Genomic DNA, 27,383 nt, shown 5'->3' on the forward strand with positions numbered 1-27,383 from the left:
ATTGTGAGTTTTTAATCCAAGCCAAGCCATGGCTTTCCATCCAGTGTATCTGGCTTACTGTTCCTTAGCTGAGTGTGCCTCTACAAGTACCTGTGCATCATTAATAACAGCATAGAGTGAAGATGCTTGCAGTTTCGTATATTTACCTCACCTAGATCAGCAGATGAAATCTCTGCTTTCAAGCCTGTTTACTGATTGACAGAATAATCTGAGATTGACTACTAATGCATGTTTATCTTTCTTTTAAATCATAACCACAGGAAGTTTATGCAACTCTTATCTTACACAAAGATACCAGCTGCCAGTGCTGGACACCATGTATGTGAGAAGGAGGCATTGTGAGAAAGATTTTGGACTCCAGATCTTAGAGGATTTTGTGGATTCCTTCTCTGAGGATGCACTTGGTTTACGATATCCAATTTCATCTTCTACTTACACAGGTATGGGATCAACTTTCAAGCAAGTCAGCACATAAGGAAATGTATATTGATTTTAAAGCAAAATGTGTCCTCATTATTCAGGACCTGTTGTTTATTATATAGATACGGGGATTTTTGTCAATCAAATTCTGCTGGAGAAAACTACAAATTTCACATTTGAGAGAGGTACCTGTATGGTATGAAATGACAAAAGATGTCTAGTTTTTATCATGTGTTAGATACGTTAATGGTAGTGCGAAGACATTACATTGAGCTTGCCACTAATGAAATACCAAAGTCAGGATCTTGATAAAGGAGCATGTCTTCCCGTTCAGTTGCACTCTGACAAATAACTCCCACTTTTACACCAGCACTAGCACCAAAGCTGTACGTATCAAGTCGTAAGTCTGAGCATGTTTTTGACCGTAAGTGCCATTCTCTTATAAAAGGTATACAGACGAAACATGAAATCTGTGAAAAAAAAGTTTTATGCAAATATTGGGGCTCAGTGCAAACATTGGGTTAAATATGGACCGGAAACAGTGTTTCTAGAGCTTTACTAGCCATAATGCTGAAACTGGAGTTTCAGGATTCCTCAGTCATTAAGGACGGAGAGAATGCCTAATTTTCATTAAAAAAATATCCAGATGCTGGTGGACGATCACCCCAGACTCTTTTGCTCAGGAGTTTGAGTATGCCGCCATCTCAGCAGAGACAGATGTTGATCAAGCCCTTCCTGATTGCCAAATGTGTTAAACGCGGTCTTGGATAAGATCGCCCCCCTTAAACTATCCTCTAATCTTAAACAGGGTTTCAATATGCCTGGGTATATCTCCAATTTAAGGACAGAAAAAGCATCCTGTAAAAAGTTAGAAAGGCGGTGGTGGCGCTCCAATACCATGAGCGAAAAGGAAAGTTATAGAGCAGCCTTACAATTGTACCATTGCAATACAAGCATTTACAATGCAATAGGTCTTGCAGCATTAAAGTTTGAGTTACTGGCATTGTAAATGACAATGCTTTGCATTAATGTTTTACTCAGCGCCACTACAGCATCACTTAGCACCACCACAGCATCACTCATCAGCCCCACAGCAGCACCACAGCATCACTCAGCAGCAACACAGCATCACTCAGCACCACCACAGCATTAATCTGTACAACCATTCGACAACAACTGGTTCAAATATGTTCTCTCAATGTTTCAAGCTTTATTACAAATGTCGCAAAAAGATGTTAATATTTCACTTTTGTTCTTGTATTTTCGTCACAATAAAATACACTGAACATAATCTGTTAAATATACATAACATCTCGGCGAGAGGCAGGAACTTTGTATAAAAGAGTGTCTATTTCCTCTCCAGGGGCACTGGTCTGACCCATCTCCCTGCATACCTACTCACTGTCAAGATTTAAGTTTAAGATTTATAAGTTGTTTTGCAATAAACTAAAACGCTTTAGTCTAGCCCTGCGTGTAAAACTATTGTGTTGCAGTCTTGGCGACTATAAGAAGATTTGTTTTTACCCAACCACTAAAGTTTTTGTTTCTTTCAATGTTTTACATTACTGAGTGAAACCCGGAATACATTTCTTTATCCACGGAGTATCTATTTAATACGTTGTGATATTATATCACCCATATTAAATATTTGCAGGACTATATCAGCAGTAGATGGCAATGAACAGTTACCCACGTCACTAGCTCACATTTGATTGATGGGAATAAGGGGGTACTATAATGGTTCGGACATCTTGCCTTCAAATATACACCCCTCAGAAAATCAAATAAACGAACTAAACGATCTTTCTGGCGAAACCCATTATATTTTCAGTCACTGTAGTATAATTATTTTATATCAGATTTCAGGGAAATATCTATTTCAGACACCTTTCGCTGTACAATCAAACACTGAATGATTGTAACTCTCCTCGTAGAAGACTTAAGTGTCTAACTGTATCCTGTCTATTTGCATGTATGTAACCAAAGTAATGATGAAATAGGCAACAACAGCAAGCAAAACGCCTTCAACACGAACTACAAGAATATTAACAGAAATCAACATGACATTTATAACCAACAGAGGCAACGCATTTTTTTTACAAGTCTGCTGAAATGTAGAACATAAGCTTGTAGGTTAAAGGATACTGACCTTTACAAACCTTCCCTATCCTCTCTGACATACTGCCTCCCTCCAGGTGCCTTGGATTTAGATATAGACTCCCGAGCTAAGATGACTTCTGTGTTATATATAGTAGCTGCAGCAGCGGCGGCGTCTGGGTTTTGCTTGAGCTGCTGTTTTTCTGCTGTGATGGGAAAGCCCCTCAGCACCGCCTGCTCCATCGCTTCTGGCAGCATCAGGACCACAGACTCAAGCACACAGCTGGCGATTCAAACTGCAATGGTGCTCAGGCGATCGCCGACTCTGTCTCTGTACTGCTCCTGTGTACAGCGTGCACAGAGAGGTAGATGCCCGCAACAGCGCGCGACCCCTCAGATGACAGCCGCAGAACAGCACTCTTCCTATGTGCAGCTCACTTTACCCATGTGCAACAACCTGCTCCAGTGGGCTGCCATGACAGTGACGCGACTGTGCCTACAACGCATGCGTCAAGCAAATAAAGCAGCAATTGTACAGCCCGTCACCCGTGGTTAAATGAGTGGCCATTTTGAAGTAGGCGTATGTGTATCAAATCTAAAACAAGATCCACAATTAAGTTACTTGTTAAGCCGTGTTTCTACAGATTTATCCAACATGTTATGTTTTCGGAGTTTAGGAGACATAATTATTGAACTATTTTTATATGAATTAAAAAAACGCAGCTACATTATCTCATGTGGAGTTATTTTGTAAAACATTGTTTTTTTATTCTGAAAATATAGTACTTGGACTTTTGTTTACAGTTTATGTATTCTCAAGAAATAAACCATAAACACTGCAACTCTAAAGTGGCCGCTCAATTGATGCACTGTCTGCGAAATGCGATAGGGCATGTCGCAGCCCGGCTTCAACAGGAAGCCAGGCAACCTTTGTTGGGATGGGGGCGGGGCGGGCCGGACAAATACAGGAAGCAGACTGTGCCCGCCGGAAAGATTTGCGTCTCAGCTAGCGGGGCTCCCGTGCTCGTGGAGAGCCCCGCGGCCCCCGCCTGTTGCCCAGAATGACCCGCTGGCTGCTGAGGCGCACTCGAGAAGAACCTGGTGAGTGGGGTGTGAGGGGGATGTGTGCGCGCGTGTGTCTGTGTGTGCGCGTGTGTGTATGTGTGCGACGGCGAGGGTGGGAGGGGTTCTCTGTATGTATGTGTGCGTGCATGGGCGCTCGTGTGTCTCTGTGTATGCGCATGCGTGTGTCATGTTGGAGCTTCCCAGGAGACAGCAGCTGGCCACAGCGAGCGCGTTCGCGTGCGCGTGGCCCGCTCAAATCGCCTCCTTGGAGAGGAAATGCGCGCGGCCAGGTGCTGTCTCCTGGGAAGCAGACTCGCTAGCAATAGGTCTCTGGCTGAGACAGCGCTTCGCGCTCTTAAACGCTACGAGACCTCATAAAACGGCGTTGAAAATCTTCATCTCCAATCAAATCGACCAAGAGGGAAATGTGCCTAAAACACTCTTTATATTACTTAACGATTTCCATAACCCTCGAGCTTGTGCACAAGAAATTCAAGCATCACAAGCACTTTGTGTTACCCTGGCTAATCAGTTTGATGCTAAAATTAAAGACATCCACCAAAACCTTCACAGTCCTTCTGAGAGAGCTCTTCCTGACAAGGCCAGTAGTTTAGGAAAGTTCAGGGCTTTCTCTTTCGAGAAAATTCAGTAGACGCTTGAATCAATATTTTACCTCCTAAGATCTTCTGCTCTTTTTCAGTCTTTCAGTTAACACTGGGAAAATGTCATTTCCTTGGAAGGGGACTCAGGTCAAGACAATTTAAAACAAGCATTAATAATGCAATAGGTCTTGCCTTTGATTAAGTTAAAGCCATTTGCTTTGCTAATGGTATTGTATTGCCAAGCAAATGGCTTTAACTTAATGAAAAGCGAGACCGATTGCATTTTTAGTGCTTGTTTACTATTGCTATTAAGACAACAGATTTCAAAGGTTGAATTCTGTCACTCTGTCCCTTGGGGCTATTCATTAATGACTGAGTTCTCTCGTCTGGTTTGTGAAGGCGCATTGTGATACTTTGCAGACTATTATTTTTATTAATAACCAGAAGCGTGTCTGTAGATTATCTTTGTAATTACTTCACATAAAAATGACTGTTGCGAATTATTACGCTTGTGTTTGTTTTCTATCGCAAGCATTCGTGCTTAATGCCATATGTTTGAAGTTGTTTACTTCAGCAGTTTATCTAATGCTCCGAGAGGGTTCCAACATCTTGGCCAACCCCAGGGGAGTCGAGCTTATTAACCCACTCCACCAACAACTAGCGTGCCACGAGGAAGGGAAGCCTTACAAATGTCATCCAGTTTCATAATACCACTGGTGGGGACGGAGACATCATCAGGTTTTATTAACATAACGCACATTTGTGAAAAAATGAAAAGCGGTCTGTAAATCTAAAATATCTAATTAAACAATGTGTCTTGTTGTGATCAATAATACAGACGGCAGCAGACACTTCCTGACTTCTCCTGCTCAGTGCGAGCGTAGACATTTGACATGGGCATCTTTGCGTGTAAGAGGGGAAGGGGAAAAGTGTCAGAGCCGGTTGATAGTTTGGGGATGGCGACGTGGGCAGCACTGGGGGACAGATCGAGTGTACATGGGACAGTAGAGAGGGTTGGGGCAGAGGATATGCTGAAAGTAAACAGGTGGGAGAGAACAGCGAGTGGATGGGGCGATGGGCGGTTGAGGAATGTGAGGTCAGAAGGAGAAAATAATGGTTGTAGGGAATGAAAAGTTTTTGGGTAAAGATTGGGAGAGCCGCAGGGAGGAGTGAGAGTGGCTGGAGCGAGGGACTGTATAGGAGGATCAGAGAGGCATGGGGTGGATGTGGAGTGGAAGGTTAAAACAGATGGCCAGTGGCAGGCACAGGCAGGGCAGCACGGCGATTCACGCTCAGAGACCCACACAGACGTCCACCCTCCCTAAGCATCGAACAGCGCAGCCCCACCTTACCTGCTGGGACATCCTGAAGAGCAGGTTGGCCTCACCGTGCTGCCATGTGCCCATGAAGGCTTGCTGCTGGGCGTCCTGGTGCCGTAGTGCATTGGGCTGCCGATCCTGGGAGGGCTGACTTCACAAGCCGGAGCAGGGACTGTGGAGGAGGATCAGGGAGGCACGGTGTGGGCATGGAGAAAAAGGGAGGGCTGACTTCACGAGTACATGGCTGTGTGCGAGGCTGGAGCGTGGGACTGTGGAGAAGGATCAAAGAAGCACGGGGTGGGCATGGAGAGGAAGGGAGGGCTGACTTCACAAGCGCATGGCAGTGTGCGCTGTGCCAGAAACAAAGATGGCGACGGCCTGTCCACATGGGCCGTCCTAAATGTGGACAAGGCAGTAAGCGAGAAGCCTGCTTTCCACTCACGCGCCATTGTTTAACTTAAATGATGACGTGTGCCAATGGAAAGAGGGGTGGGGTTTCAAGTATACTTCTGGAATCGTATTGATTCCAAAAGGCACTTGCATGGCGAGAGCAGCGTATGCGCGCTGCTAACACCAGGCGAGACCTAAAAAGGCTAGTCTGGCTTTTTCCAGCCTTACCAACTACCACCCAATCCCCTTGCTCCCTTTATTAGGCAAACTACTGGAAGGACTAGTAGACAACTCACAGAGTACCTAGAGATGAATGAGATTCTGGACCCATCTCACTCGGGCTTTAGACTATTATATAGCACAGAGACAGCTCTGGTGGCTGTTACTGATCACATCATTTGCTCTTGATGCTAATGTACCATCCTTGCTCATGCTGCTGGACTTGTCCGCAGCATTTGATACGGTCTCCCATCCTAGGTTACTTTGTAAATTGCAATCCATTGAACTGCGCACCAGAGGCCTGTCAGTTTCCTCTCCAATAGAATCCAAACTATCATCTTGGGTTCTTATAAATTTTGCACTCTGATTTGGACCTGTGAGTGCCCCAGGGTTTTTGTTTGAGCCCCTCACTCTAACATATATGTGGCCCCACTCGCCAAAATGGTTAAAGCCTATGGATTTGAAATAATCTTGTATGCTGACGACACCCAGTTTACAATCTCTCTGGACAATGATTTGACCAAAGCGAAAGTAAACTTTTCAGCGGGGATGTTAGCAATTGCTGCCTGGATTGCGGAGAACCATCTCCAGCTGAACTCCAGAAAAACTGAGATTATGCTGGCAAATTGATATACTGCTTACAGTGAGTTGCAAGTGAAGAGACACCAGAAAGCACACTTCAGTTATCCCTCAAGTTAGGCTCTAAGTACATTTCATAGTGGAAGCTTGATAATACTTGATAATACTAAGTTGAGGCGTTACGATCATCAATCTATAACCTATGTTAATTTCTTGCATACACGCCTTGCATTTTTATTGTTCCTTATGGATATAGGACTATCTTTACTTGCTTAAAATATTGTTTTGTCTCTGGCATCATGAAAGATTGTGTTTAGAAAATATTTGTTATGCGTTCAGACCTTTTAATGTAATTAATGTGTCATACCAATGACATGAACAAAGATGGATGATGAATCGAAAATTGATACAATCGAATGAATTTAGAATGAAAATGAAATGTCATATCAAGACTTGCTGCATAATAATATTGATCCTGCTAATATTCTTACTGTGTGGAACATATTGAAATCTTACCTAGTGGATTCATAGTAAGTTTATATGTGAGGGTGGATTGATGGACTGTCCGTGTTTTCACCCTCCGATGACATTTTGTATTTCATAAAACGTGGAAACAAAGGGATTATGTAGATGTTTGTTGATTGAAATGATCTGCACTCAATCAGAAGATCAGAATCCAGTTTATTGGAGTATTTTAATAGAGGTTAATTGAGAGCTAAGTCTGTATCCAGCCAGCCAGCCAGCCAGCCACTTGTCACTTACACGCGGCGAAGGCCCGGAGGACCGGGGGCCGGTGAACTACAAGCCCCATCAGCCTGCGCGCACGCCGCTTTCATCATCGGCAGCGCCAGGAGGCGCTTAGAAGGCGGCCAGGACTCCCGCAGTGCGGGACGCGCACGGGCTAAGGGCGGGCCCGTCTGCGCTAGGACGTGGCAGGGCTGGGCAACCCCCCTGACATCTTGGCGCCAAGGTAATCATGGAGTTGGACTCAGGGCGGACAAACAAGGTGCTGTTCTGTGGTACTTCCGTGTTTAAGTGTTTAAGCGCAGAATGAGTAAGCGCAAGGCCACGGGCTCGGCCACTGGCTCTCTGGCAGGCGGTGGGGTTACGGGGACTCTGGATGCTTTTTGGATCAGAGCAGAATCACTGTTGGTTCATCAGTTTCAGCTTCCGCAAAAAAGACTTTCCCTGCACACCCTTTTGGCTCAAAGACGCTCATCTATGGGCGGTTTAGCTATGACTAAATCTCCTAATGACGCGGACTATTCGTGTTCTGCCACACTTGGTAGTAACAACAACAGGGAAAGAGCCATCTCCATCGTCTCGCCACCCCCGTCACCACCTCCATTGCAAGAACCTACAGAGGCACAGACTGTTTGTAGTAGCCTTCTCCAGAACGTTGTAGGGGATATTGTTTCGGGCTCTTTGTTAGGGCAGGGGGCTGGGGCCACAATGCGGATCCCGCCGACCACAAGTAATGCAACCATATCAAGCTTAGGCGGGGGGAGGTTATTACCCGTTCGAAAAGGGCCTCCAAACCTTGCAGTGTCATCAACACGAAGCCCTTAAATAGTGATGAGCCGCCAGCAAAGCGAACCAGGGGTGGGGCGTCTTTTAAATTAACACAAAAACAGAAACAAAAGCCCAGACCTGAGACCGAAGTAACTAGGTCCCCTGATATAGCAGGTTTAGTAGTCAATCAAACGTCCTATAGTGGTGAAGGTGTTAGTGCGGAGCTGGGGGTTGATCTTGAGTACTGTAAAAGAGTGGAAATGTTGATAACTGTTCTTTTGGGGCCCTTACTAAGCAACTTAAGGTCAATAGAGGAAACATTTTCGTTACTCTTGGCCCAGATTAATGCACCCTTCAATGAGGTTAGCCAGTGTGTATCTAGCCCTCGTGGGGAATTGGAAGTTCCAAAATCTCCAGTCATACCCGCTGTAGCAGCGGGTGAGGGGGGGGGACGGGGCCAACGAACAGTTCACAGGCACACAGGATGTGAGTATTAGAGTGTCATACCCAGTTCCCCCAGAAGGAAATAGAAATAGAAATAGCACAAGTATCACTACTAAGGGACATAGGGACTTGAGGGCGGGGACAGCAGGCAATACCTCAGTACAACAAACAGCCCCTACTGAAATAGTGGGTAGAGCCACTACACATCAACACTCTAGGGAGTTGTCAACTCAAAGTGTCTGGGGTACTACAGATCTGCCGGTTTCAGATCTACCCCCGCCTCATGCCCATACACTGAGATTTTGACGGGCGTTCCAGCCTGTACGAGTGATAGAGAAGAATCCACCTTAAAGTTGAATAACAAGGCAGCACACTGGATGTGTAGGAACGCAGGGTTCAATATTATCGACCATAGGCACATCCTGATGGCCAGAAGGGTGTCTTGGATTGGTAGTACCAGGAAAGTGATTGTGACTTTACGGTCCCCCGAGCTCACGCGTAAGTTGCTCACTCAGAATAAGGGGCTCCATCAAGATGAGGGGGGCTTAAGTATCAAAATGCTCCCTCTAGGCTTCTTTTACAGACACATGATGAACCCGAATAACCAGCAAAAACACAGGGGGCATTTGGTGGGAATGCATGGGGGAGGTTTTATAGTCTCGACATACAACTCTTATGCCCCCCTCAGTAATGCTAGAGATTTAAACGATATCTATTGACTGGCCTTGCCTGGGGCAGTTAAGGGTGTCAATGTCTATGTAAGCAAAGTCTTCGCTATGGATTCGGGAGGGACAGAAGTGGCGAGCACAATTGGGGGAGTAGCAAGTCCAACTACTTCAGATTATCTAGGAGATCGAAGGCAAGAGCTTAACGACCCAAATATGGAAGACCACGGGCCCCAAACCCACCTGATGTTGGTTAGCTCAGATAGACAAAATGAGAGAGAATTTAAAATAGTTTCCTGAAACATAGCAGGCTTATCTACCGGATTCAAGAATGAAGATTGGGTATTTTATATAAGGACATTTCAAATTATCTGTTCACAGGAAACATGGGAAGTAGAGAATAGCACCTTCCATTTAGAGGGTTACAAAACCTACTTTGTGACGGCTAGCAAGGCACTATCAGGGAGAGCAAGGGGATGGCTGGTCATATACGTTGATCTCAGGCTACAGGGCAGATGGATAGACTTGGATTGGGACTCAGATATTATGCAGAGGCTTAGGTTTTATAACAAAGGTCACAAGTTAATTTTCGTAAATTTTTATAACGCGACCCCACCAGGTCAGGGCACTGTAAGCTTGCATGAGCTGGACAGTAGGCTCATTCACATACAGGAGCGAGGGGCGTTGGCGCCCCACTTGGTTTTAGCTTGCGATTTTAATTGCCACCTGTGTCCAAATTTGAGAGTCAATTGTGGGGATTGGTCATCGTGTACATTGGAAGAGGGCCTACATATGGAATGCACCAGTGAGGGAAAGGTACTATGTAAGCTATTAAATACGCCCGCCCTCACACATACCATGGATCTGGTTGAAGTTGGAAAAGACAAAACGATCCACCCCACATTCAAAGGCAGAGGATGTGTCTCATTATTGATTTCATCTTTGTTTCCGTAGCACTAAAAAACTGGGTGACGGGTTTTAGAATTTGTTTGAGTATTTTCAATGACCATACTCCTCTTGTTCTGTCCCTTGTTGAGTTGAACCTTTGCAAGAAACCATCTAGTGTGGGGGGGAGGGGGTGATATGTGCCACAGATCAGGGTAGCCGGCTGAGAGGGTTACAGGCCAATGGTGAAGCTTTTCATAGAGCACTATTGAAAGACGGTGAACAGGTCATGTCGAACTGTTTAGACCCGGATGTGGAGGGGGTTGAACTAGTCAGGGCCTTTGAGGGTGTCGCTCAATTAATTGACGGTCTGCTCAGAACTACATCACACAGAGCTAGATCGGACGACCCAAGGTGGTTTGACCAACAGTGTTCTCGTGCTTTGAGAGAGCTGAAGGTCGCTCTAAAATCTTCCCCAAGAGATAAGGGTAGGGTGACCCTTTGCAGGACAAACTATAAGTTAGCCGTTAAAGGCTGTAAAACAAAATTACAACAGCAAGCCTGGGAGAATCTGAAGGAGGCGATGGAGTTAAAGGACACAACCGCCTTTTGGAAAGTTATAAACAATCCTTGTTTCCAAGAGGCAAATAAACCCATGTTAGCTAACAATATCTTGCCGGGGCAATGGCGTGAGTATTTTATGGGCTCTACAATCACTGCACTGATGAGGCTCATTCGGAGGATAATAGGGGGGAATGGAATATTACCCCGATAAGTTTCTCTTTAGGTGAGATCAAGGTAGTGATTGAAGGTTTGACCCGAAACAAGGCCCCGGGTCCCGATGGGATTCCACCTGACCTTTTTTGAGTAAGGTAGATCTCTGGGCGCCCATTCTGACTAGGGTTATTAATGCAGCAGTTGATACAGTTATGCCTCCATCCTGGTCCACAGCCACGATTGTTCCCATTTTTAAAAAAAGGTAACAAGGATAGCCCATTTGTTATCGACCAATTTCCCTAATTGATGTGTCAGCAAAGGTTTTAGGGCGGGTTATACTCAGCCGGCTAATGGACTGGGCTAAGGATCAGCACATTATAACTGACACCCAATTTGGCTTCAGGCCAGGGAAGTCAACCACCGACCAATGTCTCAACTTATACCGACTTGCAGCGAAGTACACTATTGCCAGCCAAGGAACTGTGTACCTGGCATTTATGGACTTGATGGTGACTTTTGACCGAATCAACCGAGTGAAATTATGGGTAATCATGGGTGACCTTGGTGTGGACCCGGGACACATTAATATTCTAAAATCTTTGCACTTGAATACTACCGCCGCTGTCAGATACAATCAGGAGGGAAGCACCACAGAACCCTTTTTATGTTCTAGTGGGGTCAGACAGGGCTGCATTCTGGCCCCATTTTTGTTTACATTGTATATAGATAGACTTGATCAGGCACTTAGCACTTTAAAGGTTGATACACCCTGGATTGGCTCTCGAGGGATCCCCGTCCTGCTCTATGCGGACAACGCGGTTCTCCTTGCCCGCACTCCCAAAGGGCTGCAGATTTTGATAGATGGCTTTGTTTCTTTTATGAAGAACTTAGATTTGTCCCACAATCTGTCAAAATCATACGTTATGGAGGTGGGCAAAAAAGCAAGCAAAAGGTACAATTATACTCTTGGTTTACATTGCCTGGGAAAGGTGCACTCTTTTTCGTTTCTGGGGATTTTATTGGATGGCCGTCTAAATTTTAAAAATTTACATCGGGGACAAATGTCGTACTCTAACTAGTTGCTCTGGGTCGATCAGGAATTTTGCACAAAGGTTAGGTCGATGGTCACCTGAGCAAATTTTGAGATTATATAGCTCCATGTGTTGCGCCAAAGTCCTCTATGGAAGTAAGGTATGGGGTTTTATTGATGCGAAGCAACTACAAATTGAGGAAAATAAGTATCTTCGGTGTTTGCTCAAAGTGCCTCAGAGTACGCCATACCATATTATCCATGAAGAACTTGGCGTTTGTTACATGAGGGACAGGTTGGGAGTTATTGATGCGAAGCAACTACAAATTGAGGAAAATAAGTATCTTCGGTGTTTGCTCAAAGTGCCTCAGAGTACGCCATACCATATTATCCATGAAGAACTTGGCGTTTGTTACATGAGGGACAGGTTGGGAGTTAAACTCCTAGTCTGCTGGGTTAAAATTTGGGAAACGCGGAGGCGACATTTAGTAGGCAGGTCATAGCAGACTGCCTCGCCCGCAATCGGGGGATTAATATCCCATGGCTAAAGTATGTGAAGGAGACCCTCGAGGGAATAGTATATGCAGACCTTTTTACTAACCCTTCTAAAATATCTATGCAGGAAAAGGCCATGGTTAAGGACCATTTTTTAAGCATGTTACAACACTCAGGGAAGATAGGGAGCTGATTAAACCGTCAGTGAGAGAACATCTTCTAACTAAAACATCCGGAGGCATTGAATCTTATCTGTCGTATTTTCATAATGCCCATGATAGATTTTTAATGACACGGTTCAGGCTAAATATTCTGCATCACATACCAGCTGCCCCGGCAGGACATACATTGTCTATAGAGATGAAGGGACCATGTGGCTGTGACCAACGGTCTCCTCAGGATGCCCTTCACTTTGTTTTACTATGTCCCTTTTATTCATAATCTAGGAACCTTGTTTTAAAGAGAATTTTAAAGAAAGCTAGATTTAAACATGCATGGGTTGCCTTGTTATTTTTAAAACCCCTCAGATGCTTTGACTCTGTTTTGTATTGTACATTTTTTAAGGACAGCGGTCAGGCTTAGAGCAACAAGGGGCATTGGGAGAACATAGGTCGCCCGTGATGTAATTTTTTTTATGGCCTTATGAAGGAACTGGCTGAGGGGAGGGGTACCTAATCATTGATGTATTGAATATGTATCATGGAGAATTTCAGATTGTTGAATTGGTTTTTAACTTTGACGTATTTTATTTGTACTTTTATGGTATTTTTGTATACCAAATAAAGTAATGTGATTGATTGATTGATTGAAGTTATATATGGCCCGATAATGCAAACATTAAGCAATAAACACCCATAAAAATTTGATCAAACTGGTATAGGCCTTAATGGACCAACCATCCACTGACCAATAAACTTTCATTCTGCAAATATGTGAAAAGCAACATTTTCTGAATCAAATCTATCCTGAAATGGATGCAAAAAAGATGGATGCATGCATAAGGACACTTATGAATAGTGTGAAAAAGCAAAGTGGAATATGGCACTCTTATGAGAGGAAATAATCCTCTTATTCACACTACTATCAAGAACTGTATAAAGAGTTAACAACTCTGGAAGACGAAGTAATTTAACAATATATTGCACAGATTAATATCAAACATCAAAAACAGATGATACAGTCGATAACCATTAAGGAAATAAACTAAACCAGTAAATGATTTGCCAATAACAAGGTCTCCGGCTCATATGGTGCTGCAAATGAATGGTATACATTGACATGCGCGCTATATTCTCAAAGTTGTATCAAGTATTTAACCAAATTATGCACATTGGAAGAATACTCACAACCTAGAAGATATCATCTTTCTGAAACTAGGAGAAAGGACAAGCCAGACGTGGGTCTTCTCATCTAGTATCATATTTAACTGTAGTCCATATGGATCATGTGAATAATAAGGTAGTGGAAGACGTGTTAGAGGGGAATGCATATTTATTGTACACCTCGTATCTAATGTCACATTGAGGGAAGTATAGGACTCATCTGGCATGGCTTAGACGGGGGCCTTACTGGATTGTGGTAATAAGGCAAGAAGATGGAGTTAAATATTACTTGGACTGGTGAATTCAATTGAAATAATATGAAATGGCCAGATTACGATGGAGTGCCCCTCAGATGAGAACTGGAGTTCTGAACGTGTTTACATGAATGAACGGTAAGCTTGTGCAAGTTACACTCTTATAAATATTATACTACTTTGGACTGACAAATGTTTTCCTGACCAATATATAATTTCTTAGATATTGTGCAAACCCAGGTAAAACAAGAAGATTAAAAAATATATATATTATGATTCTAAAATGTACCTTACTATTATGGCCACTCACTAGGAAAATACCATCATTGAGGATGTTATTGAAGCCTGCTCAGAGCAGACCACAGTAAACTGTCCGACAGAGTCAAAGAAGTGGAAGACACACTCCATGCCCTGGCACCGGCGCAGAAAGACCTTTCAGCCACTATGACTAATGTGCTGGATCGCATAGAGGCTCTAGAGAAACGAGCTGAAGACGCCGAAGGGCGCAATCGCCGGAATAACATCAGAATCGTAGGCCTGCCGGAGAAAGTGGAGGGGAAGGACATGGTTCGATATCTTGAGGACTGGCTCCGGACAACGGTGGCGCCTGAAGGTTTGTCCACCTTTTTTACGTTGGAGCGAGCACACAGAGCTCCGTCCAGGCCGCTGCAACAGGGCCGGCCGTCCACCGCGTCCGGTGGTAGCACGGCTGCTACACTACCGAGACAGAGATCTATTACTTCAAAATGCTCGCTTGAACGGCCCTTTCCAGGTGGAGAACAGTAAAGTCAACATCTTCCCAGATTATACTTACGAGACGCAGCGTAGACGGACCTCTTTTCTAGCAGTTAAAAGGGAGCTAAGAGGCGAGGGTCTTCAATACTCCTTGTTATTCCCAGCTCGGCTCCGAATAATTGTTGATGGCACTACTAAATTCTTTGACACGCCGGAAGACGCCTGCACCTGGCTGGAACTATACAGAACCGGCAAAGACGGCCTGGGCAGGCGACCTGGAATTGTCTCAGAAGGACTACCTCAACGGAAATCAAAACGGATCGGTAACCGACACAGAGGTGTCAGACGGCCTTCGCTGTCAGAGACGGCGGCGGAGAGACGAGGAGTCCTGGAGGTGGTGTCTACCATAGCGGGATCGCAGGACTCCCTATCGCGAGAAGAGGCGGAATCCGGCAAGGGCGATGACCCCTCGGACACTGAGCACTCAGACACAGACAGTGTACCATTACCTGTGATTACCCCGGCGACAGCTGAGGGGATGCTGGACGAATAACGAGAGACCCTGGTGAGCTGTTGCGGCCCGAACACGAACTATGGTGAACTGGTTGTTAAGACGAGAAAGAGGGCCTTAATGTTTTTACAGAGGGGAGGCGGGTGGAGGTTTTTTTGTATTTACATATTCAAGGCTTGATCGCCCAATAGGGGCCCAAGTGAGGGGCGGCTCTCCGTTGGTACGCAACCCCCCTCAATGTCCTTAAGGCTTCCCACAGTGGCTACTGTTGGGCTACTTAACAGTTTCTTTTCTGGGAGTGTTTGGATGGGAACTAGATTGCGATCTTTGGGTCCTGTTCTGGGGGGGGGAGGGAGTTTGGGGATACACTAAGTTGTTGGGGGGAGGGCTCACCATCGGTGCTAATGTTTCATCATGTTTGGGACACTTACGGAAGGGTCAGAAAAGAGAGCGCAGGACACTGAGGGACAATGGGTGACTTATCTAATTTGAAGTGTATAACCTGGAACGTGAGAGGACTCCATACTATGACGAGACGCCACAAAATACATGCCTATCTAGTGCGCAGAGGTGTTTAGGTTGCATTACTGCAGGAGACGCATTTGACGAAAACTGAAGGAGCAGCATTGCAGCGCAGATGGCGGGGACAAGTATACAATACCACATATTCAGCATTTGCTAGGGGCGTTTTAATCTGGATAAGGGCTGGGGTCCCATTTCAGGTCACCAGACAGATTATAGACCCGGAGGGGAGGTTTGTTGCCATAGCAGGAAAACTGAGAGGTAGAGACATCGCCTTCTGTAGCGTGTATGCACCTAATGTAGATCAACTTACTTTTCTGACAGAATTGTCGGGGTCCCTTGCGCACTTCCTAGTGGGACCAATGTTAATGTGAGGTGATTTTAATTCAGTACTAGACGTAACTGTTGATAGGTCGCATCCCCCGTTGGCCGACTCCCCAACACTCCGCACTGCAAAGGGTAGAATGGACTGGCAATCGAGATGTGGCCTATATGACATATGGCGCGAGCAACACCCGCAGACCCGAGATTATTCATTTTTCTCGAGTATGCAGGAACTCCATGTACGGCTGGATGCGATCCTGTGCTCTCCAACTCTGATGCCAACAGTTGAGAGGACGGAATATCTGTCGAGAACAATCTCGGATCATAATCCCCTATTGCTCACCATGCAGTGGTTCCCCGGCACCTCCTGCGTTCCTACCTGGAGGCTACGTCTGGAAACACTGGAAGATCCACTTTTCTATAATGCGCTTGAAGAGAGAATAACACAGTATTTCGAGGAAAAATGCTGGTACAACGAAGGCGAGAGCAACAGAATGGGACGCCTTCAAGGTGGTAGTCAGAGGGTTTTGCATAGGTAGGCAGGTGGGAATACGGAAGGTGCTTTTAGACGTCCTTGATAAAGCTGATAAGAAACTCCGTGATGTGGAGCTCTTGCGGCCTGGTCATCCCGAACTACAGGAGCAGCTTAGCACGGCGAAAGAAGCAGTCGCAACGGCAACAGAACGTTTGCGCATCTTTGACTATAAGGCGTATACAGTTCGTTCCCATGCAGAGGGCGACAAATCAGGAGCCTTGTTGGCCTTGCTCGCCAACCCCACGAGGAGGGACTCCCCCATAGTGTCCATGTGCACAGCAGAAGGTGAGGAAGTATACACTCAACCAGAGATCCTACGCTGTTTTACCAGTTATTATGAAACCCTGTACCGAAGTCAATTGCTAGCTGACACCCCAGCTATAGATGTTTTTCTTGAAGGGCTCAACTTCCCATTGTTAGACCCGGAACATGCAGGAGACTTGGGCAAGGATATTGAGTTGGATGAGATTCGACGGACAATAAAACACATGGCACGTAATAAAACCCCGGGCCTAGATGGGTTGCCCATCGAATTCTACGTGAAGTTTATATATCTGCTAGCTCCACGGCTACTAGAGGTCTATAGAGAAGCGAGACAGCTAGGACACTTACCACACTCCATGCAAGAGGCATTGATAATTCCCCTCCTTAAACCTGGGAGAGTAAGTGGTGATACAACATCATACAGACCTTTGTCGATGTTGACTACTGACTATAAAATATTGAGCAGCATCTTAGCGTCCCACCTTCTAGACCACATGCCCACACTGGTCCATGAAGATCAAGCGGGTTTTATACCTAAGCGTAATACTACTTTGAACATACGCCGTCTGATGCGACTCCTAGAAGAAGATCACTCCGAGACCCGCCACCCTATGATATTGTTAGAAGCTTTAGAGAAGGCGTTTGACAGCCTAGAATGGGAATACCTGTACAAAGTGCTTAGGCGCTTTGGAGTGGGAGAAGACTATCTGAAATGGACTGCCGTACTATATGCCTCGGCGGTGGCGTTGGCAGTGGAACCTCTTGCGATGTCTCTCCGCACGGGAGGCCATTATAGGGGATTGCAGAGCACAATTGGGCGGCAGTATGTATCGCTATATGCTGACGACCTTCTGCTCTTTCTTGAAGACGCAGATGGGGCCCTAGTGGGAGCCGACAATCTTTTAACCAACTTTGGTGAAATTTCCGGCCTCAGAGTAAACTGGTCCAAGACATGTTTATTTCCAGTACGCGCAGATGAGGTCCAGCCCTCCATGACCAGAGCGGTCAGATGGGAACCCGTCTGCCTGAAATACTTGGGGGTTTACATCTATCACAACCCTGCTGATGTATTGGAGGGCAATATTGCCCGAGGCATCAGAGCATTGAAGGGCAGCATATCCTTTTGAGCCACTCTCCCACTGTCAGTGGCAGGTCATATAGCATTACTCAAAATGGTGGCGCTCCCGAGACTCCTATATTATTTCAGAACGCTGCCCATTTGGATTCCTCCTACTACCTTCAGGCTCCTAAAGTCCATGATAGTGTCCTTCCTCTGGGGGGAGGGCCGACGCAGAGTAGCCTTAACAACGCTAATGAGACCCAAATCGGAAGGAGGTTTAGCGGTCCCCGACTTCGAACTATATTACTTAGCAGCTCAACTACAGACCTACACCCAAGAAATAGCCCGCGAATTTTGAGGGCCAGAACACAAACGGGGCCCAGGCATACCTCGTCATGTGCTTTCTTTCATAGCACTACAGCAGAAATTAGACCTCAGGAGCCTCACACAAGAGGAAAAAACAATTAGATTATGCTGGAACCGAACCCAGCGTAGGGGGGGAGTACTGCACCCATACGCCCCCGAGATCCCTTTGGGAATGTTAACGGCATTAACGCACGGCGGGCACTGGTCGCAGTTGCAGAGATGGGAAGAATTCAAGTCCTGGGTGACCTATACGAAGAAGAAACACTGTTGCCATTTCTGGTACTCCTAGACCGATATGATATACCTAGAGGGGACTTCCTACTGCACTCGGCACTCACACGAGCAATACAAGCATATTGGAGAGGAGGGCTCGCTGAACCCAAAACAACGATGGCTTTCCAATATACCATGATGGCAGCGGGAACGTTTAAGGCGGTCTCATGCCTGTACGCTAGAATGACCAATGAAGGATTACCTCCTTTAACGACGCTGAAGGATAAATGGGAGGCTGATATAGGTAAAGAGATCCCTGAGACAGTGTGGAAGCAGTTGATGAGAAGGGCTTGGAAGAGTACTCGCAACGCACGATTTCAACGAGTGCACTTTTGCATTCTCCATCAAGCATACCTGACCCCGGGGAAAATCAAAAGATATTTTGCCGCAGACTCCGCGGGATGCCCTAGATGCAAGACAGTTGGTGTTGAGTTAGACCACATGCTATGGACATGCCCAATCTTAACGCCATACTGGAAGGAGGTGGGGGACACTCTTAATGAGGTAACAGAGAGGGGATTGGTGTTTGACATGGCTGTTGGAGTTTTGGATTGGTTCCCTCACACCCCTAAAAATAAGATAACGAGCAAATTCATAGATATGGGGCTCATTCTTGAGAAACGTGAAATTACACGACATTGGAAGGCGGTGACTGGCCCCAAAAGCACAAGGTGGAGAAATTATTTCCTTAAGTGGGCGGGTGGAGAAAGCATGTTGAGGTTTCAATCAGCGCGGCGGCAGCTGAACGATAGAGCTCTAGAAATGGCGCAAGCTTGGGACGCCTTAGTGCAAACACTGCGCGACTATGACAAACAAAATGAACTAGCAGACTAACATCATGATTGGAGATCACCCCTGTAATACGTCAGGTACATACCACACACCATTGTCTGTTTAACTCCTGGGCATACTAATGATTATGATTGTTATCTATTCCGCGCACCGATGGTGGGATCCAGGGAGGGGGGAGGTTTCTTAATAATGGTATGTGTTAAGTAATTGGGTAAGACATGCCAGGAATAACCTTTACTGGGGTTTCCTGTACTTGATCCTGTTTATATCTAAGGTCCCCACCTTAGAAGACAAAGGAAGGGCCACCACCAGGATCTGGATAGCGTGAGAAATGTACTTAATGATGTATGTTGTGTGAAATAAAACCCAATAAAATTTGTTAAAAAAAAAAATTGGGGATGTTATTGAAGAATTAATCAGATTTATACCCCAGAGAAAGGTATATGTACATGCGATAACCTTATTAATAAGTATGGAATGTCAGGTAGGAAAACCTGCCATAGATGGTCATTATGAAAATGCTAAAAAGTTGTTTGATATATTTGGGTGAAACTTTCTCCGGGCTGTGTGTAGAGAACGGGACTCCCCCTGAACATCATAAGATGTATCCAAGCTTATATGAAAGGCCATCATTATTATTGGTGAAATGTCAGCATCTTATTTTGATGCAGGGCAGCACAAGAACGAAAGAAGGAAAATGGACTTGTGCAGTCAGTGCTAGACATAGACTTTAAAAACGACTATGGTCTGGGGCAACTTTAGACCTAAATCATACTCTTGTTTCAATATTCAGCTTTTATTTAGGGAATTTGAAAGGACGGTCCCTGAGTGTCATTTTAGTACCATTTGTTCAGAGCAAAGTGAAAAGGAAAAAAAACATTTTAAAATTGTAGGAAACATCATTTTTTTCCTGGTCCCTCCCCTTTGTTTTGAATGGATTTTACTGATATGGCATGTTGAGCAAAAAAATAATGGATTTTGGCCCAGATCTCTTTACTGGGGTGAACATTTGACATTGTTCAGCATTCCGTTCATCAATTGTTCTTTTTGCATTTGTCACCCCGAGTGGGATAGGTATGCCCAGACCTGGGTCCCGTGCTCACCATGCCACTGGAGTCAAGCTAGCCTGGCTGATAAGCGCTGATACCCTGAAACTGGTCCCAGGATGTTTGTTTCCGTTTTGGGGAGGACTTGAACTAGCAGTTTGGGCTGGCCTGTTCTCAAGGGGAGCAGGGTCTAGGCTTATTTGCATATAGCTGTGTCCAAACTGGAATGGCACATGAGCGAAAAAATGATGGATGTAGGCCAGGGGTGAATTTTTACATTGTTCAGCATTCTGTCCATCAATTATTCTTTTTGCACTTGTCAACCCGAGTGGGGCGGGTATGCCCAGACATGGGTCCAGTTCTCACCATGCCATTGGAGTCAACCTAGCCTGGCTGATAAGGGTGTGATACCTCGAAACCTGTCACAGAATGATTATTTCCAGCCTGGTGAGGACCTGGTCTGGCAGTTCAGGCTGGACTGTTCCTATGGGGAGCTGGGTCAAGACGGATTTGCATATGGCTGGGTCCAAACTGGAATGGCATGTGAGCAAAAAAACTATGGAATTAGGCCCAGATCTCTAAACTGGGGGTGAATGTTTGACATTGTTCAGCACTCCATCCATCATTTGTTCTTTCTGCATTTTTTTTCAGAGTTTTATATAGTACGAACTTGACCCGAAGGCATTAGAGCACTCTACATAAACACCAGTTGAGTTACAGACGGACACATTCATTTTGTTAGGCGCGGGGAACTTAAGTGATTTGCCCAGAATCACAGGATGTAGAGCATCCCTGCCGATACTCGAACCATGTTCCCCAGCTTCGAGGTCGACTGCTCTAGCCGTTAGGCCACATCCTCCCCCCTGGGCATACCCGTTACCCCGAGTGGTGCGGGAATGGCCAGAAGTGGGTCCCATGGTGCCCACCATGCCACTGGAGACAAGCTAGCCTGGCTGATGAGGGGTTAAACCCTGAAACCGGTCACAGGATGCTTGTTTCCCGTCCGGGGAGGACCTGACTTGGCAGTTCGTGCTGACTGTTCTCATTTGGAGCAGGGTCAAGACTGGTTTGCATATGGCTGGGTCAAAACTAGAATGGCATGGTGAGCAAATAAATGATGGAAATTGGCCCAGAACTCTGTAATGGGGGTGAATGTTTGACATTGTTCAGCATTCCGTCCATCAATAGTTCTTTTTGCACTTTTAGAAAGATGGTGTTTTTCTGCCTTTAGCCCTTTTGTGCCCTTAGCCTGTCTTGGGTCACAAGACTGGGTGTAACTGATAGTTAGGCTTTGGAAATTCCCATCAGACAGTCACACAATAGAAGTATTAGTAGTGCCTGAATGGGCCATTTGCTGGCAGATTGGGAGGTGGTGCTGAGCACAGCCCCACTTGCAACTTAATAGACTTTGCTCTGCCTCCACACAAAGGCCTTATCAGCTCCACATTGTCACTGCAGCCAGCTTGGATACTGGGCAGAAGAGTCAAGAAATTCCATGCACTTCCAAAGGACCTTTCTAGAAGCTTCTCCCACCTTTTCAGAAAAAAAGGGCACCAGGGTATGAAAATAGGACCTACTGACCCACTGTTCAGTTCACTCCTGGACCTGCGGAAGGACTCTCAGAGGACTGCATGCTGCTTTGACCTGCTGTGCACTCTGCATGACTGCTTTACTGCACCTGGAAGGCCTGCTTTGCTGCCTGGAGACCAGCCCTGCTGTTGAACCCTGCATCTTCTCCTGAATCTAGGACTACCAAGGTGACTCCAAGTGCTAGTTTGCTATCTTCCTGTTCAGAGCCACAGGGACGCAAATGGCTCCTACTATCTTGAACCTGCTCTTAGACCAAGCCCTAGTGAATCCTGAACACCCAAGTGGTGTCCCACCAGTCCTGGACCCATGGTTGTGGTACTAAAGATGCCCAAATGACCAAATTCCAAACCTAAGAACCTTTTTTGGCTACAAACTGCTCTGAGAACCAGGAGGAGGCTGAGGTGCGTTGCCGATCAGATTGACTTTTCAGCTTCTCCTGCTAGGTTCTTCTCCATAGCAGCAAATCCTGCCTGTTCAGTGATCCTTCTCCCAAGGGGTATCCAAGCCCCTGGAACTGCCTTCGGCTACAGCCTCAGTCTTCTGCCTCATCTCGCAGGAAGTTTTCAACTTCCATAAAAACTAATAAGTCCGAACATAGAAATCTTTACCGCAGCTTCAACCCAAGGCTTCCCGACAACAACAGTCCCACCTTGAACACCACCTTGCCCCGCTGAACTTTACCTTCTCAGCACATTCTTTTCAAAATTTGCTTAAAGTCCAAAGGTAAGCACTGACCGGGCCCAATCCACTTTTGTATCCAAGCCACATTCCATCTCAGTCACATGTTATGTATGTGAACATCTGAAATGGATGGCTCTCCTGTGTGTAATATTTGGTACAGGCGCGACACTGCCTGCTTCATGGTATTTTCCCAAAATATGCCTTTGACTGCTTCAATGTCTCCTCCATGCCTCTTACAGCAGTCTGTCTTGTCATGGTGTATGTAAGAGTTGAGTAAATAATACAAGGATGACCTTATATGCCCTTAGGGACTAGAGCAACCATATCTTATTGCAATAAGTGCCATTGGGACTCACTTCGAATAATACCTCAATATCTCTGAGGTATGTAGTTCAATTATATGCATGCTGTGCCATTGTCCCATTCATTTATTATAGGATTATCCTAGAGTAAGTATAGGATGCTTTTCTCTTTGTTTCCAAAAACTGTCAATTTCCTTTTTGGGAACATGCTGCAATATACACTGTAAAACAATTGTGCAGATTGCTCAGTATTTTAACAGTGAACATACATATAAACTTAAAAAACACTGCACAAAGTTAGAGATGATAAATAATTTAGAATTACTGTTATAGAGGGATGTTTCTGCAATAGCTCTTCTCGGTTCATGAAACAACCAAGAGAGGGGTTGTTGACATTTCGACCTGCATCAAGTTGTCAAGTCTTATCAGGACCTCATCATCTGACTATTTCACCTATGATAATTGAGAACAGGGTCCAAGTTCATGTCCATGCGTTATCTAATGTACAACCTATCCTGATTGAAATAGACAGTGCTCACCATACTATAAGTGTGCACAGGGGCACCCATAATAGTTGCCATCAGAATATATCAACCTTTGATGAGAACAAAGCTATTTATTACAACATTGTCCTTGATCTATAACTGTCCAAATAGCAGTGTGTTTGTATACGGTGCTCACCATAAAACACACACAAGGTAAGTGCTTGTCAGGAGCTGCGTCCCAGCAACAGTCTAAGGCACATTGTCAATCATCGGGCCCACAGAAAGCAGCCTATGAATAGAATGCACTGTTTCCAGTTCCACTAATTTGTCATGACAAAATAGTACAGTAGAGAGTGGTCAAGCCCACGACTACCGCTGGGCGGGTGCTCATTTAAGCGGATCTACTATATTCAGCAGATACCTCATCACCCGTCTTACGATAAGTGGATTATCAGTTACATACCTCGGAGATACACAAGAGGTATTGTTAGAAATGAGTGTCATTGGACAGTTGTTGCAACCAAATATGATTTGCAACCCCCTTGTGCGCATATAGGGCCGTCCTTGTATTGTTTACACAAGTGGATCGGATGTATGCCTGCCAGAACATTGTAGTAGCATTACCCTTACAGGCTAAGGAGACTTTGTCATTCACATAGGAATACATATCCAAAATTGTAGGAGGACCTTCTTTTTCGAAGTCACTCCTGGAAAGAACAACCAAACATGCTCAGATAAGTTGGAGAAACAAAAGAAAACAGCTATGAAAACAAAACTACACTTAACTGAATCTTTGAATGCAAGTATAATTCCTGTAGGCCTTCAAGTTAGGAACATACCAGTGATTTTCACTCACAACGAAAACTTCCAAAATATCTTTCGTTACATTGGAAACAGCATCTCCTGATATTAGATGGTGTTGGGTATTGATATGGCTTTAGAAGAACTAAACTTTTTGAAACAACAGATTAGTGAATTGGAAGAGAAGATCAAAAGTGATAGTGCAATTGAAAAAACGAAGGCTGTTCTAGAGAACCTGCAAAAAAACTTCTAGGATTTCCATTCAATTCAACTGGGTAAAACAAAATTGACAATGTACAGAAAGATGAGACATATTACAATAAAGAACAAGTATACCATTACCACAGTAAGTATTTTGTCCACAAACCAGGCTATTTCAAGTTGGCTTTTGCTTATGGATAAGTCCTCAACTCCTTGCTTATTATTGACTTTCTGTCCAAGGGGTTCTGTTTAGAGGGAGAAGACCAATGACAGCAAAGGACAGCCCTGGGTTGTTCGTCTTGATTAGACTATGGCGTCGCACAATAGAGATCTGATCTTCAGCTTGATGGAATGGTGTTTGAATTAGTCTTGGGAGAATTCGTCCCTGTGTCCAGGGTCTTGTAGAGAATATTTGAATTGAACCGATAAAACATCTTCTCTGCATCAAGCCAAGAATTTGGAAAACATTGTGGAGAGTTCTATTTATATGCTGAATGCCAGGCTGGCATTATCTTCAGTTTGCTGCTTTTTATTGAAACCTGCTGGGCATGGCAAGATCACGTTAGGCTAGACATCTCCGAGCCTGCTGGTGAGAATTTTCATGAAATTCTTAACTGTTTAAAAGAGTCATAGGCCTTTATGAGCCGTGTGAAAGGGGTCATTTGCCAGCTTCAGCAATATTGTTAGTGTGGATTCCATCGTACTATGTTTTACTGAGCCCATTCCATACAGAGTTAAAAATCTTGGTCAATATGTCAATGAAAGCCTTATAGAAAGGTGAAGGGAAACAATGATGTCTCAGGGCGTTGTTATTCAGAAGCTTCTTAATGTCTGTGAGGACTTTCTTCTCTGAAATGGGCTTATCGAGACCCTTGAGCAAATCCTATGGGATTGGGAAGAGGAGGAAGTTGGCCAAAAATGCATCTTGGAGAGTAGGATAAAAGGGCACTGCTTGGTAAACGTGAGATAAAACAGCGAGAAAGCATTCATTATGTCTTGATGAAAGCTATGTACAATTCCAAGATTGCCTTTCACAGAGCATATATAATTACAGGTTTTTAGCCATCCTAATTTTGTAAACCAACAGTGTGATGTCTTGATCACCATTCTCATATTATATTTATTTATTTATTTGTGTCATTTATAAAGCGTGCAGCTGCCCCAACGGGGCGTCCCTGCGCTAGAGAATCTGGAAACAGGGGGCAGATATACGAAAGATTACAGATCAAAAAGATGAGTTTTAAGAGCCTTTCGGAATAGAGATTCAGATGGACAGGCTCTGAGGAACAAAGGAAGTTTATTCCATTGTTGAGAAGCGCAGACTTCAAAGGTTTTCCCTCCTTTCCGAGTTCTCTTAAACCTAGGAGAGACTGGGAGTTTGAACGCAATGACCTCGCATTATGATAAGGACGTAGGCAAGTTTTAAGATATGCCGAGCCTTTGCTCTGTGAAGCCCTGTAGGCCAGTGTCATAGCTTTAAATAGACATCTTTTACTAAAGGCAAGCCAATGCAGTTTACGAAGATACGGGGTAATATGATGTCTGGGAGGAATACCCTCCACCAAACGTGCTGCCGCGTTTTGGACCGTCTGGAGTCTGTTACACAGGCCGGCCGTAATGCCTACATATAATGCATTGGCATAATCGAGATGGGCAGTTATCAGGGCATGGACCACTGTTTTTTGACAATCAGTGGGCAGGTAGGTGATAAGTCTTTTTATTGTTCTGATCTTTGCAAAACAGGAACCTGCTACCTTTTGCACCTGAGCTTCAAAGGTGAGCTGGTTATCCCAGCACACCCCGAGGTTCCGTACAGAGTTTTTAGGTACGGGTGCTTGGCTCAAATCATCCGGCCACCACAGATTAGATGATAGTGGGGATGATACGTTGAAAAAGCAGAACCTCCATTTTCTCGGCGTTTAGCTTAAGGGAATTAGAGTCCATCCATCTAGATATGTTCCTAAGGCAGGTTTTCATAAGTTCAAAGGCCTTGACATTGGGCTCTTTAAAGGTAAACAGGAGCTGGATATCATCTGCATAGGAAGTAGTTTTAACTCCAGCCTGCGCAATCATTTCAGCTAGAGGGGTGAAGTAAACATTAAAAAGAAGCGGGCTTAAGGAGGAGCCCTGGGGGACTCCCCACTTAAGTGGTCTGGCAAGGGATGTGTAAGGGGGAGTGAAAACCTGCTGAGTGCGTTCTGAAAGGAAAGAAGCAAGCCACTTCAGTACAGTACCCCCTATACCTAGAGTGGCCAGTCTTTTCAGAAGGATCTTGTGAGAGACGGTGTCGAATGCTGCCGAAAGATCTATCAGCACCAACACCGCCCTCGATCCCTGATCCAATGTCCATCTCACTGTGTCTGCCATTTCTATCAATGCCGACTCCGTGCTGTGACCAGAATGGAAACCGTGCTGTGTCTCATGCAGGAGTCCATTGGCTTCTATGTAATTGGCAAGTTGGAAGTGCGCCAATTTTTCCAGGAACTTGGCCGGAGCAGGCAGGAGGGATATCGGTCTGTAGTTGCTAGGGTTGTCCGGATCTACATTAGGTTTCTTAAGAATTGGTATAAGAGAGGCATGTTTCCATTTGTCGGGATACTTTCCTGTTTTCAAGGAGTCATTCCAAATGGAATTGAAAAGGGGGTTAAGGAGTGATGCCAGTGCCTTATATTGTTTAGCCGGCATAGGGTCATTGGGAGATCCGGATTTACATTTCTGTAATTCGGCAAGAGTGACTTCTTCTGGTACAACTTTGAACTCTAAAAGGGCGGGGAATATTTCAGTCAGCGTATCTTCTTCCTCGCTCTGTTTGGGGCTGTTGGTAATGGGGAAGGAGGCATATATGGTTTCTATTTTGTCTTCAAAGTAATCAGAAAGTTT

At 45.0% G+C, this 27,383-nt stretch overlaps 1 protein-coding gene across 4 annotated transcripts in view; it reads left to right on the plus strand.

Annotated features, from left to right (window-relative positions):
• The window catches only part of FAM169A (family with sequence similarity 169 member A), a 502,597-nt gene that overhangs the window by 225,064 nt on the left and 250,150 nt on the right, over nt 1-27,383 (plus strand). For all 4 annotated transcript variants that reach the window (XM_078675250.1, XM_078675251.1, XM_078675252.1 and 1 more), the window contains exon 6: nt 261-440. In XM_078675250.1, the coding sequence (XP_078531376.1) occupies nt 261-440 (180 nt within the window). The remainder of the gene's footprint in view (nt 1-260; nt 441-27,383) is intronic.

This window comes from Lissotriton helveticus, chromosome 2_1, assembly GCF_964261635.1.
Source record: "Lissotriton helveticus chromosome 2_1, aLisHel1.1, whole genome shotgun sequence".
Classification (NCBI taxonomy): Eukaryota; Metazoa; Chordata; class Amphibia; order Caudata; family Salamandridae; genus Lissotriton; species Lissotriton helveticus.